Source organism: Lithobates pipiens, unplaced genomic scaffold (genome assembly GCF_037356315.1).
Source record: "Lithobates pipiens isolate NorthernLeopardFrog02 unplaced genomic scaffold, aLitPip1_a1.2 Scaffold_22, whole genome shotgun sequence".
NCBI lineage: Eukaryota > Metazoa > Chordata > Amphibia > Anura > Ranidae > Lithobates > Lithobates pipiens.
Window position 1 is genome coordinate 5,535,789 of NW_027507784.1, and position 16,435 is coordinate 5,552,223.

At 42.0% G+C, this 16,435-nt stretch overlaps 1 protein-coding gene across 5 annotated transcripts in view; it reads left to right on the forward strand.

Annotated features, from left to right (window-relative positions):
- The first annotated feature begins 642 nt into the window (after positions 1-642).
- Positions 643-16,435, forward strand: part of LOC144000340 (pancreatic secretory granule membrane major glycoprotein GP2-like) — a 55,172-nt gene continuing 39,379 nt past the window's right edge. For 4 of the 5 annotated variants that reach the window (XM_077494128.1, XM_077494131.1, XM_077494129.1 and 1 more), the window contains exons 1-4: positions 5,527-5,550; positions 11,239-11,331; positions 14,143-14,250; positions 15,879-16,040. In XM_077494128.1, coding sequence (XP_077350254.1) covers positions 15,925-16,040 — 116 coding nt within the window. In that variant the 5' untranslated portion in view covers positions 5,527-5,550; positions 11,239-11,331; positions 14,143-14,250; positions 15,879-15,924. Of the gene's footprint in view, positions 1,064-5,526; positions 5,551-11,238; positions 11,332-14,041; positions 14,251-15,878; positions 16,041-16,435 lie in introns of those variants that run through there. The other variant, XM_077494132.1, reaches the window with a different exon arrangement.

Sequence of the window (16,435 nt, forward strand, 5' to 3'; positions counted from 1 at the left end):
CTGCACTTCCTGCTTCTGAAAGCTTTTGTGATAATAAAAGGCCAATGCTGGCTGGTGTGAAGGGAGTCAGGCTGATGGAACTGAGAACGTAAGAAGGATGGTCATGTCTGTTCATTGGGATGAGTGGGTTGAAAGGTAAGCTAAAGTATTATATCATTAAGACGGAAATGTTATTATGGGAAACAGGAGATTTGGCTGTGTGCCCTGCATACGGCCAAAATTTCCAGGACGGGGGGGGGGGGCACACTGAACACACGTGAAGTATGAATGACCCCCCAAGTGGCTGCTACGGGATTGTGCATTGTAATGTTCAGCCGTTCCTACAAATGCCAAGATGGAGGAAGAGCAAGAGGCCAGGGACATCGGTAATGGGAGGGAATGCATCATTTACAACAGGCGTGGCCCCGGTATGTACTATTGAATACTTTGTCTTGAGATGAACTCAGAGGTTCAGAGGTTCAACTAAACAGGTTTTTCATCTTGGCTTCATGTTATTGTGTAATCATGGAATGCTGAACAAACCTTCTTGCTGCCTCTTAAAAAAAAAAAGTAGAACCATGTTGTTTTTTTTCCAGCACTGTCTTTATTGAAGTCACAGCCGGTCTTCTCATTGCGGCCATCTACAGTAAACATATCACAGAATGACACCTAGAAGATAATTTACCATCTATAAACTCCTACTAAACAGCTCTAAACCTTCAATGGATAACCAGAGATTCCAAACACATGATGGAAGGCGACACATTCATGCACTGAGAGGATCACGTTGGGCAATAAACACATTCAGATTACGTGAAAATAAAGGATAGGTAGTGGAATGTAGGTGTGTCTGTAAACTTGGTGATCAACATGAAATGACCCTCTGATTGTCTACTTCCTTCTAAAAGGATATATTTTACAATAAACGAGTGAGGTGAAGCCATTGTATCTCTGGTGGCTCAGATAAGGGAAGACTGCTGGGTCTGAACCTGTGGAAAAAGAACCACCATGTCTAAGCCCCTCGTGATCTTGATGATTCTGTCCAGCACATTGGTGGTGACCTTCACAGCCGGCCAAGAACCAGGTATGTAACAGAGACAACATTTAGAGTGAGGAACCCAGAACTTTTCTGTGATGTCTCCATCTGCCTCACCTTTATATCTGTCCCTTGGATCCTAGGTCCAGGTTTACACAGAAACTAATTTTTTGGCTAGGTGCAAGTGCAGTGATTGTTATTAAATTGATTAGACTGTTGGCAAAATTTCACCAAATTTGTATTTTTTTTTGTTTTTGGTCAAGAACAGGAGAGGTGAAAGGAGTTACCCTTTAAGGGAAAACAAAGAAGACACCAAATAGATATACTGTAGGTATTCTTTGTTTTCCCTTGATATATTACGGATGTGGCATTGTGGGTGCTCCCTTCTTCCTATTTCCTGAGTTACCTTTTAACCACTTCAGCCCCGGAAGATTTTCCCCCTTAATGACCAGGCCATTTTTGCGATTCGGCACTGTGCCGCTCTAACTGACAGGTGGTTAACTTTCAAAAACTCTTTAAAGAGGAAGTAAACCCTGATGGGTGTTACTTCCTCTTTGTTAGCCTGCAAAGGTAAAGCATAATGGGCTACTATGCATCGCACCGCATCGCATCGCATAGTAGCCCATTATGTGTCACTTACCTGCAGGAGAAGCTTGTGATGTCCTCGTCTTCCTCGCTAGTAGTGAGCGTCCATTCTACACCCCTCTTCCTTCCGGGGGCCGCAAACTCCGGCTCTGTGACTAGCCGGAGTAGTGTGACGTCACTCATACACAAATGCGCGGGAGCTGCCTTTAATGACCCGAGTTAGAAACGGCGCAGCACGCCCTTTCTAACTCTGACGTATGCGCGGAAGAAATCGCCATACGGTGATTCGCAAATATCTCCTAGACCGTGCAGGTCTGGGAGATATTTCAAGCACCTACAGGTAAGCCTCAATCTAGACCTTAATCTAGGCTTATCTGTAGGTTAAAGTGGTTGTAAAGGGTTTACAACGACTTAAAGACTAATAATTCCCTTAACCACTTCCCGATAGGCGCACGCCAATGTACGCAAAAAATAAAAACCGCAGAGGTGATCAAATACCACCAAAAGAAAGCTCTATTTGTGTGAAAAAAAGGACGTCAATTTTGTTTGGGAGCCATGTCGCACGACCGCGCAATTGTCAGTTAAAGCGACGCAGTGCCGAATCGCAAAAAGTGGTCTGGTCTTAAGCCAGCAAAATGGTCCGGGGCTGAAGTTGTTAAAAAAATAACTGAATTTTTCCTTTCCTATTCACTCCAACTCATTGGTGAATGATGAAATCCCAGCAAAATGGAAACGATCGATTTGAAGATGAATGCTCCTTAATTGGATACTAAGTCACGGCCCCTCGTCATTCTACTGTTAAATGGCAGAACTTCAGTGGACGGGGTAGGTTCCAGTGAAGGACAGCTGAATGGTGGAGGAGGGGGGAGGGGTAATGTCAGTTTTGGGCAGAGGTCGGGGTCCATGTCTGGCTTGGGTCTAGAATTTAAGGGACTCCACAAAGACGGACAGATGGATTTCTAATGATTGTTAGATATACTGTACCAGTGAAAGTGATATCATCTTATCAACACACACGCATGTTCCTACACATACAGTATATAGATCAGTATATGTAAATGTATTCATAATGACATCATATTATTTGCACAAGCTTAACCACTTCAGCTCCAGAAGGTTTTACCCCCCCCCCCCCTTCATTGCCAGGACATTTGTTTGCGATACGGCACAACGTTAATTTAACTGACAATTGCGTAGTTGTGCGACGCTGTACATAAATAAAATTGGCGTCCTTTTTTTCTCACAAATAGAGATTCCTTTTGGTGGTATTTGATCGCCTCTGCGTTTTTTTTTTTGTTTTTTTTACACTATAAACAAAAAAGTCAGACAATTTAAAAAATATATTTTTTTAATTAAATAATTTCTATTTAACATACTTTTTTTGTTACATTTTTTTAAGATTTTGTTTTTATTTCTTTTTTTTTTCCCTTTTTTATTTATTATATTTTCCAGAAACCTTTCCCCGTCACCATTTCCCAATAAGTGTTTTATTCTTCTATCAGATCACAATGGTGGAAGTCCTGTGGATTAATTTATACTTGTACAATATAATGTGATGATCAGATCATTGATTGGTTGCTCTTGGTGTACATTATATATGGTGATTCTGTACAATTGTTTCCTATTTTGTCCCTCAATACACATCTAGAGAAGTTTCCTGAAAGGAGTATTCTAGGGGAAAGTGTGCTGTATGAAGGGTCACTTATATTGCAGAGACTCATCAAGCCCCCAACCCTTGGCTTCTGCAATAGGCAGGGCCGTTTTTAAGGCAGGGCAAAAGGGGCAGCTGCCCTGGGCCCTGTCATTGTTGTGGGGTCCAAAGCAGCTGCCTCATACTTGCCAACTATCCTGCTTTAAATTCCCTCGCCCCTTGAGGTTTTAGTCCTATGCTGTGTCCTGATATCTCAGTGTGAAGTGCTGCTACTAATGCCGCCCTGCTCTACCCTATTGTTGTATACAGATGACTCACCTGCAGACCCTGTGTTTACATGTAAATTACTGGCATTAATATGCAAATAGCGGTGGCATTCATATGTAAATAGCAACCGCCAGCAGCATTCCTATGTGTATCATGCACCCCCCCCCCCCCCCCCCGAGGTCATAGCCATAGTAATCTGTAGCAACCAATCAACAAGCAGAAATCATGTGCTGTGACCTCTAGCAACTAATCAGTGAGCCGTAATGTGTGCTGTAACCTCTAACAACCAGTCAGTGAGCGATAATGATACACTGTAACCTCTAACAACCAGTCAGTGAGCGATAATGATACACTGTTACCTCTGGCAAACAATCGCAATTACTGCCTGATCTGATTCAGTAAACTGATTTTGAGTCTAGCTGCTATTTATTGTATGTCTCAGAGCAGGTGGAGAGCAAAACTGCATGGGGGGTGGGGGGCAAGAAAAGTTTTTTCCCAGGGTCCAATCAATATTAAAGATGGCCCTGGCAATAGATGAATGATAATTGTTAGGAATATGTAAAGTTGGGGGACCATGAGGGACCTACAGAAAATATCACATTTGCTCCAACCCAAAATATCCAGCCCTAACAATGCCACAGTAGAGCCAGTAGATGGCACTTTCTTGCAGCACTGGGGTGCTGGAGGTAAGGAAAGGTTAACAGTTGGAGGCCAGGAGGTCCTGCAGGGAATATGACATTTTCTTTGATCCCTAAATACCCAGCCCCAAATCTCAGACCTCCAAACCAGACAATGAACAGACACCTGAAGGGCCTGGTGTGGATTTTGGGAGGCCCCCAGGCCACTTTTTTTTTAAATGTTGACGTGGAGTTTCTCTCAATAACCATACCAGACCTGAAGGTACTGATAATGGACTGGGGGGGGGGGGGGGACTGTTCTTTTCAATGGTACCACTCCCCAAACACTTTTTATGGCAAAAAAATGCATATACGCCTTTAAAATTAGAACTTTTGATTTTTCCGTGTCCCATAGACTTTAACAGTGTTCACACAAATGGTTTGCATGTTCTGATGCAAACTGAACCGGGGAGGGGGGGAGTTCGGCTTATCCCTAATCATTGATTGGTTGCCCTCCCTTGTTTAACATTATATATGGTAATGATGATGATACCTGCAGGCGTTCGCCCTTGTACACATGGTCGGACATTCCGATGGACAATGTCCGATAGGACCGCGTTGTCGGATAATCCGACAGTGTGTGGGCTCCATCGGACTGTTTCCGTCTGAGTATCCGACGGACCGAGTTTTCCAGCTGGGCTATAACATTTTCCGACAACATAATCCGATCGGACTTTGTCCGATCATGTGTAGAGAATTCCGGTCGGACAAAGTGCCACGCATGCTCGGATCAAATTCCTAGACCGAAGCTATTGGCTACTAGCCTGAACGTAGTCCCATCGTAACGAAATAACGTCTTCACGTTAAGTACGATCGGATTTTCTGACAACTTTGTCCGACCGTGTGCATGCAACAGTTTCGGACAAAATCCGACGGATTTTGTTGTCGGAATGTCCGACCCGTGTGTACAAGGGCTTCCTGTTGTCAAAATACAAAAGATCAGCAGGAGGGATTCCCTCATCCACCTCCAATGTGTAGATGGGGTAATTGGGTCCTTTTTTTTGTTCAACCCATTGGTTAAACAAAAAAAAATTGAATAATGTAAGGGTTGCTTTAGTAAAAGTGTGTTCTATACCTGTATGAAGACTCACGCACCTTGCAGAGACCTCATGAAACCCCCAAACCCAGGTTGCTTTATCAGGCCAGGTGAATGATAATTGTTAGGGATGGGTTAAAGTTGGAGGACAATGAGGGCCTACAATGAATATCAAAATACCAAATACACAGCCCCCAAATTTCAGACGTCTAAGCTGGACAAACACGTAGTAATGAAGGATGTCAACATGTCTGATAATTTGTATTAATTTCATATAATTTATTCTATTTTCCAGATCCACTGACAGTCACCACTCCCAGTAAGTGTTTTATTCTTCTATCAGATCACAATGGCGATTGAATCATTGAATGAGTCACAACCTATGAATGCGCTCCCACTGGGGGGTGGGGGGGCGGCTGGCCAGAACCTAGGCAGCAGCTGAGTTGAGGGTGGCAAAAGCTACAGAGTGGGCAGAGATCTTGTATTGGCCACTCACTTAGCGGAGGTGAGAGCTCTAAACAGGACCAACTTGCAGGGTCTAAAATGCCTCTTGGTCTTTACCAGAGCTCCTAGTGGTGGAGATGTTGCGCTGCAAGTGGCACTCAGGTTGAAGTTTTCAGGATCGCCGGAGCAAACCACAACCAAGAGTGGATGACACGTTCATGCAAGATTGGGGTACTGGAGGTAAGGATAGGTTTACAGTGAAAGAAGAGGAGGGCCTACAGTGAATATGATATTTTCTTTGATCCTAAATACCCAGCCCCAAATTTCAGACATCCAAGCCAGCCATACAAGTAACAACAAGAATGTCAGTGGGTCTGATAATATGAAGGCATAAAAATATTCAAATAAAGAGTCCACTTTGATTTAGCTTAAAGAGTCCATGATCACAAAAACTGGAATCACCTATGGTGTATACAGGACAAACCAAGGTGAATTAAAATATCCTCCACTGAACACCAACACACCAGGCCTCTTACCGCAAACAATGGACCACTAGATTATAGGTGGTAAGATAGGCATGATGCATCCATAATATCACTACTCTGCTCAGGTATCAGATAGCTGGATCCCGTACAGTCTCAACATGTGATGGATCCACAGGTTCATATATTTAATAGAAAGAAAACAGCTCCTTTCTTGCCCTGGTTGAATCAGGGCAAATATATTCCATAAAAAGCATTCAAAATACTCACATTTCATGAGTTAAAAATGAGCATGTCAGGGGCTAATATCGGTCCTAGGTTTCAATTGTTTCCAACCAACAAGATGGGGGCGATCATCGCGTATAGCATCGTAATGTCAGATCTCTGGGCTCCACCCTACACAGCGTTTCGTCCAATATGGAACGTCATCAGGGGCGTGGTTAGAGATTGTCACTTCCTCTTTATTTAGGGAGAGGGCGAAAGGGAACGCCTCCTCCCCCTTGCATTCCGGCCCTCACTTTCAACCACCGGAAGCGGAACCACGTCATAGCCGGATGTTGACAACATGGCTAGAATGTATACAGCCTAACCCACCAACGGCAGTCATATTTAGATAAGATAAGATAAGATTTATTGTCATTATAAAACAAATCACAATGAAATTACATTTCTACTCCACACATTATTCATTCATCACAATTTTTGTTTAGGGAGATCAGAAGCAGAGACAAGAGATATCTCACTATTCTGGTTTCTGAGACTGGGCTGGATGTAAAGAACCGGGCCAAATGGAATCAAACAAAAAATATATATGTAAAAACCTCTTCAGAACATCTAAAAAAAAACATTTATATTAATGACAACCTAACACCCAAAAAAAGCCTTATCAAGGGCCAATTGGGGAATAGAAACAGCGCGGCCATCTTGTGGTTGGAAACAAGTGGTACAACAATTTAAAAATTCTAAATAGAAACCAATAAGATCAAAAACAATAAACACGGAATATACAGTATAATAATGTAAGCAGACTAGGAATTCAACTATTGTTAATAAAGGCGTTAACATTCCATTCTATGTTCAAACCATGTGGTCTGTAGGATTTTAAGCAAAAAATTTCCATCTTTGAGATCTCTCTCCTGGTATGACTACCTTTCCAATGGGATTTAAACTTATCCATGGCCATAAAAGATGTACCTTTTAGACTTTTATCATAGCATAACGCATAACGTTTTGACAGACAGTGGTTTAAGAAACCTTTCTGGATATTAGCCAAGTGTTCCTTAAGTCAAGTCTATAATTTGCGGATAGTGCGACCTACATAGTTTAGGCTGCAAGGGCACGTAATCAGATAGACCACGTTCTTGGTTGAACATTTAATGAAGGAGTCTACATTATATGTTCAGTCAGTAATATTAGAGCCAGAGGAGAGATATTTTCTCTCCCTAAGGGAATTATTTTGGCAAACCTCGCATTTTCTACATAAATAATAACCTTTAAAATCCCCCAAATTACTTGGTCTAGCTGGAGGTCTAATTATATTAGGACCTATCTAAAGTCTAAGAGGGGGGTACCCCTGTAGGTAATGCTAGGGTGCTCTGGAAGTAAAGGACCTAGTATTATGTCGTTCTTCAAAACATCCCAGTGTTTTCTAAGGATCTTTTTGATAGAAAAATTTTGGTTTGAATAAGTGGTAAAAAACGAAAAAACAAGAAGAGAAATCAGCATTATTATTTTTTATTCTTGGTTTTAATCAATCCTCTCTTTCCTTGGAACCAACATCAGTAATGACCAAATCAAGTACATTAGCTGCATATATTTCCTGAAGGAAACAAGTTTTAAGGAACTGCACCTCCCTCAGGTAATCATCTTGAAGGGAGCCGTTGCTCCTCAGTCTTGGAAACTGGCTCATAGGGACAGATCTGAGCCAAGACTCATGATGGCAACTGCCCATCCCTATGTAGCCATTCCTGTCAATATCTTTAAATTAGGTAGATGTAATAAGTTTGTCATCCTGTACACTAATATCAAGATCCAAAAAATGGCTGGTGGAAGTACTTGCCTTTTGTTGGAGAACAATGCACTGATCATTGATATTTAGCTCTTCAATGAACAGATCCAAAGAGGCCCTCCCAATGGAGGAGGACGTAATCTATATATCATTCCCAGAAGACCAATCCGGTCCTCTGTTGACCATGGATGACATCCTCCTCCCACTTGGCCTTGAACAAGTTGGCCATACTTGGCGCAAACTTGGCACCCATTACCACTCCACGACCTTGCAGATAATAAGAGCCATTGAACCAAAAATAGTTGTGGCTCATCACAAAGTCGAGGAGTTGGAGAAAAAAAATTGTTGCTGTGACAAGTGAATGCCAGAATCTCTTTCTAGGTAGCACTTCGCAGCTTCTCTACCTTGGCAATGGGAGAATGGTATACAAAGAAGACACATCTGCAGTGGCCATTATGTATCCCTCCTTCCAAGTGATTTGCATCAGAATATTAATGACCTGTGTGCTGTCTTTCAGGAAAGAGGGAGTTTTAGAAATGAGAGGCTGTAAGAAATTATGTATATAGCTCCTGATTCTAGAAGTGAACTACTTATAGGTTGACCTGGTGGATTTAGGGGGTTCTTGTGCACCTTAGGGAGATATTGAGTTACCAGAATTCCGGTAATTTGATTCATAGCTGGTTCATACGCTCCTATTCTCAGATAATCGGCCTCCATGTGGTTCAGCTGCTGCCGATAGGTAACAAAAAGCTCTGGTTGAGACTTTCCCCTTGTAATATTGATTTCCAACCAGTAAGGGCTTATTAATGCTGCATACACACGACTGGACTTTCCGGCCGACTAGGTCCGACGGTCTTCCCGACGGACTTTCGGGGGAGTTTCGACTGACTTTCCGAACAAACGGAATTGGTCACACACAAACGGACTAAGTCCATTCGAAAGTCCGTTTGTTTTGAACTTGATGACGTAAGATGGGACTATACAAGGAAGTTCAATATCCAGTAGCCAATAGCTTCCCTTGCATCGTATTTGGTCCATCGGACCAGCATACAGATGAACGGTTTTCCCGATTTTAGTCCGTTGGAATTGAGTCCGTCGGATATATTTGAAACATGTTCTATTTCTAGGTCAGTCTGATAGTTTTTTTCCAAAAAATGATCAGACTAGCCCACACATGATTGGACCTAGTCTGCCGGAAAGTCTGGACGTGTGTATGCGGCATTACACTTGCTTTGGCTTCAGCATACATTAGTGGCTAGTTTACATTTGCTCCAAAACAAGGCATCAGATATGCTTTGTTAAAGCTCTCTGAATGCCAGTCAAAGCTCCTGTCACTAAATAAAATGGCTAACTTACAGTCTTGTTTACACCTTGCTTTGCGTCAAAAAGTATACCCCATGTCACTAGTAGTTGTGCTTCAAAGTGTCTTCAAAGCCTCCATAGAAGTCTATGGCAAAGCTCGCTGGAAGCACCACTGAAGCTCCACTGAAGCCCCACCAAAGCCCCACCAAAGGTTCATGGAAGCTCCACCAAAGCCTCATTGAAGAACCAAGCAAAAGTAAGGTATAAACAGAACTGCAAGCTAACCATTTTATCCAGCGAGAGGAACTTTGACGAGCATTCAGAGAGCTTTAATAAAGCGTGTCCGAAACCTTGTTTTGAAGTCTAAACTGGCCCTAATTGTCCCTCTCCTTAATGACACAAATTCCAGGGTGTGGAGAAACCCATTATCCTCAAATTACTGGAGGGGTAAAAATTATCTTTATAATCATATAGGATTTATATAGCGTCAACAGTTTACACATCACTTTACAATGTAGGAGGGACAGTACAATTACAATACAGTTCAATACAGAAGGAATAGGAGGGACCTGGTCATGGAGCTTACAATCTAGGGAGGGGGATGTGGTTAAAAAGGTAATTGCTGTGGGGGGGTGATCTGATGGAGGTGGCTTGGGTACGGTTCTTAGGTGGAGGTGGGATAGGCTTCCCTGAATACATTTTCAGGGATCGCCTAAAGGTGGACAGGTTAGGGGCTGACTGAACATACCGGGGCAGCGATTTCCAGAGGATGGGAGAGGTTCTGCAGAAGTCCTGGAGGCAAGCATGGGATGAGGTAACAAGTGAGCTAGAGAGCAGGAGGTCTTGGGGGGAGCGGAGAGGATGATTTGGGTGATATCTGCAGATGAGGTTGGTGATGTAGCTGGAGGCAATATTGTGGATGGTGTTGTATGTTGTGATTAGTATTTTGCATTTTATATGATGGGGTAGGAGAATAACCAAAGCCCTCAAGGACATTGGGGTTGACACTATCCTTAGCTACCTACCCCCAGCCACATACTACTCTCGTGGTTTGAGAGGCATCAAACTCATCTTCAGCCCCAATGTTCCCACAGGATTCATACTCCTTCTCCTCCTGTGCCTGCTGTGTCCTCACAGGGTTAGCATCTTGAAACAGTGATCCCCTTGTGCCCTATACATAATGCCATGCAGTGTGTTCTCCAGCAGAAACAGTGTCGCTGATGCATGCATCCTCACAACGCACCTTTTTTTGTCACTTCCTCGAATAGTGCCAATACAAGTCATGCGTCCTGCATCATCAGCCATTGGCATGGTGAATATAAACCTAGCTCTACTGTGCCTTGTCATCATGCCATACAAAATGAAAAGCTAATTTCAATGAAAGTGTATTGAAGATATAATCAGTTTTTTGTGATAAAATCAAGTTTGGAAGAAATCTTCTGCTAACCCATGATAATGATGACCAATGGAGGAGAACGGTTCTTTTATCCTTTTTTTAGGGTTTGGTAGAAGGTAATGGGAAATCACATTTGTACATTTCTCTGCAGACTAGATGAATGTGTTTTCATTTACACAGAATTTTTTTTTTTTAATTCCCAATTTGAAGATTCATTGGGACCCAAAACCAATTCACTCATCCTCTGATACATTCCAAAATTCAATTCACTCATCCTATGATACATTCCAAAATTCAATTCACTCATCCTATGATACATTCCATGTTTCTCAGTACTTCTAATATTATCTGATCAGTATCCTCTGCTCTCTTTAGATGCTTCAACACATATATGTAAAGCAGACGAGGAATGGCAGCTGAGGAACCAACAATATGGATGTTTTTGCAAAGATCCGTATAAAGTCACCGGTATGTTACACAAGAATTTGAAGAGTTACCCCAGCTTTTCACCATATTTCGTAGTTGAAGTCCTCTAGCGTTAATAAACCATTTCAAGTTTAACCCCAGCTTTGGATAGACTCAAGAATATTAAAAATATCAGTTGGGTTTTTATTGCTGTTGGTGAGACCACTGTGGAGTAGAGATGAGAGAACTTCTAAGCCCTTGTACACACGGTCGGACAGTCCGACAGCAAAATCTTTTGTCCGAAACTGGTGTTGCATACACACGGTCAGACAAAGTTGTCGGAAAATCCGATAGTTCGTAACGTGATGACGTTATTTAGTTACAACGGGACTACGTTCAGGCTAGTAGCCAATAGCTTTGATCTCGTAATTTGATCTGAGCATGCATGGCACTTTGTCCGATCGGAATTCTCTACAAACAATCGGACAAAGTCCGATCGGATCATGTTGTCGGAAAATTGTATTGCCCAGCTCTAAAACTTTGTCAGTCGGATATTCCGATGGAGCCCACACACGGTCGGATTATCCGACAACATGGTCCGATCGGACATTTTCCGCCGGAATGTCCGACCTTGTGTACAAGGGCTAATATGTTCAATTGGTTGTAGTTTGACCAAAATTGTAAAATATTTCCAAACCAGTCTTCATAAAGGTTGCATTACAGGGCAGTAATTTTTACAAAATTGGGCAGAATGATGTGGGAAACTCCTGTCGGCCTCGCATGATGGGATGATGTGGGAGCTGCTTCCCATCAGAATTTAGACAAAAATGGGATGCCTGGTAAAGCTGGTAGTCAAGCTAGGAAAACAGTCCAACCTAGTGGGACTGGTGGTCAAGATAAGGAAGAGTTGGACCTGGTAACCAGTTTTACAAAGGGTGAAACCTGGTGGGACTAGCACTCAAGCGAAGGAGGAGAGGGACATGTTGGGACTGTAGCTAATCTAAGGAAGGTTGGAACCTAGTGAGACTGATAGTTAATCTATGGAAGGTTGGGACCTAGTAAGACTCATAGTTATTCTATGGAAGGGTGGAACCTGATGGGACTATCAGGTAATCTTATGTAGAATGGAACCTGGTGGGACTGGCAGTCAAGCTCAGGAAGGGTGGAATCTGGTGGAACTGGCAATCAAGCTTAGGATGCCCAGGCAACCGTAGAAGGGCATATAAGGCACAAACAGCCTTTGGTCCCTTTTTCCTAGAAGCCTTTTGGAAATAAAATTGAAGTTTGTATATGGCACAAGACATCAGAGCTCATGGAATTCAGTTAGACTTTAACCCCAAACCCCACCAAAGTACCTCCTAACTCATACCTCCTAACTCATACCTCCTAACTCATAGGAATACATTGTGCTCACTGCAAGTCTGATATGAGGTCTGAAAGGTATAAATGTAGACTTAAAGTAGAATTTCAGCTTGCATCTAACTAGTCTTTTCAACTGCTCCCCCCTCCCCCCTCTATGCTTGCTAACCTGTGTAGGAAAGATGAACTGTAAATACTTACCTATTTTCATTATGCTGTGGTCCAGTCATGCAATGCTGTGTGTCAGCCAATGGCATCAGCAGGGGTTTGGATAGAGCGTTCTGGCAACTGTCCTTAAAGCCTGCAGTGGTGATGCCCCCCATAGGCTTCAATAGTCAATCTGTTGCCAGTGTCTCCTTCTCTTCCCTGCTGCTGCCTGACCCAAGGGAACCGGGTCACGTGACCGGCCTGAAGCAGCCTAGAAATAGGTAAGTACTGTATATACATCTTTCTTACACAGGTTAGTAAGTATAGGTGTTAGGAGAGGGGGGGGCAGTTCTAAAACTAGTTAGTAACCAATTCAAGACCAGGCCTATTTCTGACATGTGTTATTTACAAGTTAAAATCCGTATTTTTAGCTAGAAAATCACTTCTGTTTTATCAGAGAATAAAATGGCGGTTGTTGCAATATTTTATGTCACGCGGTATTTGCGCAGCCATCTTTCAAACGCATTTGATTTGGGTAAAAAATACACTTTTTTGAATATTAAAATATAAGAAAACAGTAAGGTTAGCCCAATTTTTTTTATAATGATGGTGAAAGAGGATGTTATGCTGTGTAAATAGATACCTAACATGACGCGCTTTAAAATTGCGGAATGGCGAAAAACGACCATACTTTAAAATCTCCATAGGTGATGATTTCATTTTTTTTTCTTCTTTTTTTTTTTTTTCTTGGACTTTCCGATCATGTGTACACAAGTCTGTTGCACAAAAGTCCACGCATGCTCGAGATCAAGTCCGAGCTGGAAGTGCTCGGTCTGGTACAACTAGCGTTCGTAATGGAGATGTCACATCGGCTAGCCTTACATCTTGTAGGTCACTACGCTCATAATTGTTGGCCAACATTTGTGTGACCGTGTGTATGCAAGACAAGTTGGAGCCGACAACCTTCGAACAAAAATCTATGGTTTTGTTGTTGGAAAGTCCGTTCGTGTGAACGGGGCATATGTTCTTAAAGTAAATGGAAATCCAAGCATTAAAATACCATCTACTGTAAGCTTCACTGTGTACTATGCAATAATATGAAGTCACCCCGAAAGTTATTTCAAACTTTTCAGCTCCTCCCTCTTTACGCATTTCTACATTTAATTCCATTATCCTGGGAATTCTTCACGTTGGCTGTCATTATTTGTGGAATATACACCGGGGGGCCCCTGAAAGATAATAAAGTAAATCCATGTTCCATTTCAAGCTTTGTCACAGGTTGTTCCTGATCTGAGCTGCGAATCGTTCGAGATGAGAGCCGCCTTCCACAAATGTCAGTTTAATGATCTGAACATTTACTTCAATCAGAGTCACGTGAAGGATACCGCCTGCCTCCGCTTCCAGGATGACCCCGTCACAAATACCTTCTCAGTCCTGGTCCCTCTAAAAGTCGGAGACTGCAAAGCCCTGTCTTATGTAAGTATTCTCCGACGCTGCTATTATTGCTACCCAAAATATTTCTCTATCTGTTAATTTGCATCGGTGAATCTTATTAATCATAGGGGGTCAATTCACTAACGTTTACCGCATGTGATGACGCAGTCACGTGACTCATTTTCATAAATGATCGCATGCAGTAAATTAAGTCCTTTCCTTGTGATGTCACCGGCCCAGCATGCACCGGTCCATGACGTCACAAGGGGGCATGACCACCAGGTGGCCCCTCCCCTTCCCTATATAATAACTTACACATGGTTGAGCAGGCAGAGTGAGGGAGCGTTCACCAGGAGCCAAACTTTTTTTCTTTCTTTTTTTGTTCTTTTTTTCGGGTCAAGGATGTGGCAGGCATTGTGATTGTCAATGAATCTACATGATGGTAGGGGGGGGGGACATTTAGGAAAAGAATAGTAATATAGGTAGGTGATAATTTCAAGAAGGCACCAACATGGCTGTGGAGGTGGATGAGGCTGGAAAAGCAGACGGTGAGGTTTTTGCTGTTATACGCTCATAGATATGCAAGGAGCCGACCCCGTCCATGTGTCTCAGAGAACAATATAAACTGGCTAAAAAAATAGGTAAAAAAATAAAATATTAATAATCATAACTAGAAACTGCATTTCCTGGAGAAAATGCATGGGAATGCTGAATAGCATCAAAACTGCCCCATCAGAATTGCCCCATCAAAACTGCCCCATCAGAATTGCCCCATCATAACTGCCCCATCATATGCCTCTATAATAAATCAATACATGGTGTGGTGTGTCTGTGCTCTCCCCCGGGCTCTGTAATCTGAGATGCTCCAGCCGCCTCCCCCCACGGCCCATCACTGTGTATAAGAAGCTTTGGTAACCAGGTAAACAAAACAGACAAAAAAAGCCTGGATGCCCTAAATTTAATGAAATTTTCTGAAATGATCACTAAACTTAAACAGCTTTTTAACACAAACTGTAAAAGGTATCTAACTGAAAAGATAGAGCCAGATAGCTGAATATTTTGTGAACATTTTAACGTTTGTTTTGCGTCTGTAGGTGAAAGTATGAAGGAGCTGAAACGTTTGGCAGAGGAAGAAGATTTTAAGGATTTTAAGCATGCTCTCATTGACTTCAATGTTAAAAAAAATAAAGTGTTAAAAAGCTTAATATTTTAAAAAAAGTATAAATAGTAGAAAAAAAAGTTGAAGAAGTCCCATCATCAGCTGAAAGAGCCAAACATTTTAAAAGTTGATTGGCTTTAATAGCTGAAAGTATGCAGAAGTTACACAGAGCCAAAAAACTTACGGAATAAAAAGATTAATAAATAAAAAGACGAATAACAATAGTGGGACTGCTGAAGCATTCCCACTAATAATATCATTATTATTTATATATACAGTATTATATATATATATATTATAATAATCTATTCATGAAAAAACATAAATAAAAAAAATCCTCCAGACGGGTGTTAAAATAAAATCCATCGTCTCTATGCCATAGTTGAAGTTGCATGGTCTTTGTTTGGCCTTTGTATGGCGGATGGTGGGTGTGATGGGCGAGGAGGACATAGGTGTCGGCACTATTATTATTATTTTTAATTATTGTTTTTTCTTTTTAATTTCTGTAAAGGAAACAAATATAACTCATATCACGTATAAGATTGATATCATCATTGATGTGGACACAACCCGAAAACCCCCCAGGAAAAACCACCCTGAACGTACCCCTGCAGTGTTCCCACACGTTGGATATAATATCCAGTCTGAATACCGTTCCAAATCCTATCATCAGGTAAAAGAAAAAGAAAATCAAAATGTGAGTCTAAAGCCTCATACATACGATCGGATTTTCCAACGGAACAGACAGACTGTTGGCGTAAAATCCTACCATTTGTACACTCCACCAGACAATTGTAGGCCAACTTTCCGTGGACAAATGTTGGATGGAAGGTTTATAAATTTTCCGTGGACAAATGTTGGATGGAAGGTTTATAAAATTTTCCTGGAAAAATGTTGGATGGCAGGTTTATAAAATTTCCGTGGACAACGGTCTATTATTGGGTTTTCCGAGCGTGTGTACACAAGTCTGTCAGACAAAAGTCCAAATTACAAAAACGCATGCTCGGAATCAATGTTCACCAAACACGACATTAGCAGAAGGTTCCCCAAAAGGGTGGAGCTCAAGAG